This window comes from Seriola lalandi, unplaced genomic scaffold (assembly GCF_002814215.2).
Source record: "Seriola lalandi dorsalis isolate HSWRI2012SDOR001 ecotype SW California unplaced genomic scaffold, Sedor1 jcf7180002054941, whole genome shotgun sequence".
Classification (NCBI taxonomy): domain Eukaryota; kingdom Metazoa; phylum Chordata; class Actinopteri; order Carangiformes; family Carangidae; genus Seriola; species Seriola lalandi.
Genome location: NW_019525492.1, coordinates 724,209 through 727,899, shown reverse-complemented (window position 1 = coordinate 727,899; position 3,691 = coordinate 724,209). Strand labels below are relative to the sequence as shown.

The following is a 3,691-nucleotide window of genomic DNA, read 5'->3' as shown; positions in this document are numbered from 1 at the left end:
GTATGATGACATTTATGAGCTCGTTATTCATTAGCCGATGCGGCCTAAACAGTGTTTGCATGAGTTATTGTCCCTCTGAATGAAGACGTGCAATCAACCAGGCGCACCAAGTGGCAAACTGTCGTGACGTCGCCCTTTGGGTTGTTAACTGCTGTTTTGAAGCCTCGAGTTTGGCTTAATGGACGTCGCCATCTTGGTTTTTTGGAGCCAGAAGAAACCATATTATGATGAGAGGGTGGAGCTGGGGAGGAGGGGGGGTGGATCTGACCTGTGTCACCGAGGACACCAAGTACACCCACCCGCATCGGCAACAGGCTCCTGGCTGAGCCGTGCCAAGATGCTGCTAACACGGTTAGCTGTCACAATTCGAGGTAAGGAGAGGTAGGAGAAATAGGTGAGACACGACGACTTGAGACTTGAGGAGAAACCCTGCTGAACTCCATTCTGTGTTTTTAATGGCTCCCTTTATTCTCCTTTGGTAAATGAAACTGAGCGACACTAGAGCTGCTACGGAGCAACACGTGACGCTACATGGGAAAGTGGTCTCAGACTTTTGGACACCACTGTATATAAACTAACCCTATACTGAGAGGTATTCCTAATATTTTGTCCATCCCTTTATAGGAATTAGATTTGACAAAATATTAGGAACAGTTCTCAGTATATTCCAGTACACTTAAACATTACCACAATTACAATTACAGTTACCACAATGACCATTAAAATAAACCAACACTTCTCAAACAGATTCAGTAAATACTGAACATTATAATCCTCATGAAGGAGGATTTACTGAAAGGCCTGTTCCATTATATTGCATTAGTTTCATTCAGGTTCACCTAATACATACATATGAATTAAAACTAAAAATCAAGGACACTTACAAATGCTGAAACAAATCAGCCATTATTTTAAAGTTTACCCAATATACAACACTTAAAAAAAATGCATTCATTTGAACAGAATGGTAATGGGGTTAATGGGGCAGAAATACGTGACTACAGATTGCCTTAAAAAGGTACTGTTGGAGGGAAAAAGTAGTCCGGGCCAAAGTCTAAGTCTAAACCTCTTCACCAACATAAAACTGCACTTTTACTGGAGTCAAAAAAGATTCAAAATAAGAAGTCACTGGAGATGGTCAGAGTCCAACGCGATACAATTTATTCTTTCACATGAACAAAAGCAAGATCAGATCCAGATCTGAACTGAGTGCCTGTGCATCATCATATATAGTTCCTTCTTAGGTGGGTTCTCCACCTGTTTTCTAAAGCGAACCTATTAATGTATGCTAGCATACCAGGCATGCTAGGGCATAATAGTAGTGCCAAGTGTCCAGCAGCCTCCTGTATATCCCCAACCTAGGTCTCCTGTCTACCCTAAACCTAAGGCTGCTACTACGCATTAAGAAGCTAAAGAGACAGATTTCCCTCAGGAGCTGGTGGAGACCAAACACGGAGCTAAAAGAGAGGGAACACTGGACTGAGATCATCAGGTGACACAAAAACCACTCCAACTGCAACAAATCAAATATAATAATAATAAATAATGTAAATTAAAAGTTATAAATTGAGATAGAAAAAGTTGTCCTCCAGTATTTCCACCAACAGTCACAGTGTGACACACCTGCAATGTGAGTGAGGTCAGTGCCAATCCTTCTGGGTTGGCCACACTTGTTACAGATGCATGATGTTGGCTGCTGGTGGGTTTTTCCTCCAGGCAGAGGAGGTGGCTGAACAGAAGAGGGGAGTGGCACTCGAGCAAAGGGAGGACCAACAGCACTGGATGAGGGGCCATGCTGTTCATCGTCTGGAGGAAGAGGAGGAGGAGGAGGAGGAGGAGGAAGTAGACCCCTACTGGAGGGCCCAGGCTGCTCCTCCATTGAAGTTAAAGGGCTGTCCTTGTCCCACCTGTACCAATGATAGACCCTTTGTCTGGCCAGCACCTGGACACAGAAACACAGACTGTTTAAGATGAATCACAGTACAGATTACAACACACCAACACAGCTTTATGACAAACTCTTACCACTGAGTCCTCAATTCAATTCAAAGAGCTGGATGTTGGTCTGAGCCATCAACCTGGGGCTGGCCAGCACTGCCTCTCTGATGGCCACACAATCCTTGAGAATGAATGACCAGCGAGTCCTCAGGGTCCCTCTGGACCACGTGGCCACCGGGTGAAGGCGGCAGAGGTGGTTGCAAACGGCCTCCACCAGGCGGCTGACACTGGCCCAGTTTGCAGGGTCCGAATTCAGTCCAAGAAGACAGCTGAAAGATAATCATAGTGTGTGTTAATATAGATCTGATATTCATTAGAGGAAACAGTGATATCTGAAGTGAATCTCACCTCTAGAGACTCTCCTTCCCAGGACAGGAGGTGTTCTTCCCTGTTGCTGCCTTGAACTGTCACCTGTGCTGCCTCTCCTGGTCTCTGGGAGGGAAGACAACTCTTGGAAGTACTTAGCACTAGCTGGCACTGTTTATTCCCGTTATTCAGTTTAGCTCTCCTTAAAGTGACCGCCGCAGCCAGCACGTTTGCTGTCTCTGTTTCCGGCTCTCGACTTCTTTGTTCAATTTTAATGGTACAAGTTGGATAATGGAACAAACTGACGCTTTGGTGCTGTGAATTGAATTGAATTCATCATACAACGTAAACTGCAAAGGAATTATACTTCATGATATAATATAATGTAATATAAAAGAATGCACCTTAAATAGTCGACTTCAACTACCAGCATGCATCGCTTCTGTTGTCCCACCAACGTACCGGTATACGTCATCAGCTCGCGCAGAATATGGCCGCTGTGACTGGAGTGAAAACAAACACTGATGATTTCTGGGTGAAAGCTTCATAGGTTTGGATTTAAAACGCTAAAATGGGGGACCCACTGGAAATACAAACTGTTCAGGATCGCCTCAGTCGTCTGAAGGAGCTGACAGAGTTTACTGAAAACTGCAAGAATCAGCTGAATGATATGTTTAAAACGCTGGGATGGTCGATGGACTACAAGCAGGTAACGGTTAGCTAACGTTAGCTTAGCGTTTAGTCTTCAGTCGAAATAAAAAAAATAGTCTTAATAAAGTTATCATGTTATCAAAGTAATGTAAAGGAGGACGTTGCTTCTTAGTTGTTGCCGAGCCCAGCGCTACACCGAGCTTTAACGTTTAAGGTATATTAACGTTAACCGTTAAAACTTTTCTGACAGTGTTAACGGCAATGCTAACAATGACCCTACGTCAGAAAACTGTAGACATTATGTTACTCTGGAATTTCCCCTCGTGTGTTTTAGTCCAACGACATCTGTATATATACGCTCAGTGAGCACTTAATTAGGAACACCATGTTAACACTGGCTAGTAGCCATGTATGTGTTAATACTACATGGTAGTAGCCACTTTATGTGTCAGATCTAGCGGGAGGGAATGTCTAAATGCACCATTCAGATGTTGTCTGGATGGTGCCTTCTACGAAGAATTAATTTGTGTACCCTGCCCACATAGGTTTTCACTCCCCTAAAGGAGTGAGGGATAATTTTAAATGTGGTTTTGTTATTATCTAACAACATGAACTAGATTAGATATAGCTTCTCTACGTTTCAACTACCACACAGGCATCCTAAACTTACAGGCAATGCTAGTCTGGTGCTGAAATTTTCTGTCTGTTTAGACTGGAAGGTCAAACATGTTTGAGT

The 3,691-nt window shown here is 43.5% G+C and overlaps 1 protein-coding gene across 1 annotated transcript in view; it reads left to right on the top strand.

The window, feature by feature from the left end:
* Nucleotides 1-2,800: 2,800 nt before the first annotated feature.
* LOC111644722 (U11/U12 small nuclear ribonucleoprotein 48 kDa protein-like) overlaps nt 2,801-3,691 on the top strand; it is a 5,850-nt gene continuing 4,959 nt past the window's right edge. Inside the window, exon 1 of the mRNA XM_087170270.1 lies at nt 2,801-3,019. Coding sequence (XP_087026396.1) covers nt 2,876-3,019 — 144 coding nt within the window. The 5' untranslated portion in view covers nt 2,801-2,875. The remainder of the gene's footprint in view (nt 3,020-3,691) is intronic.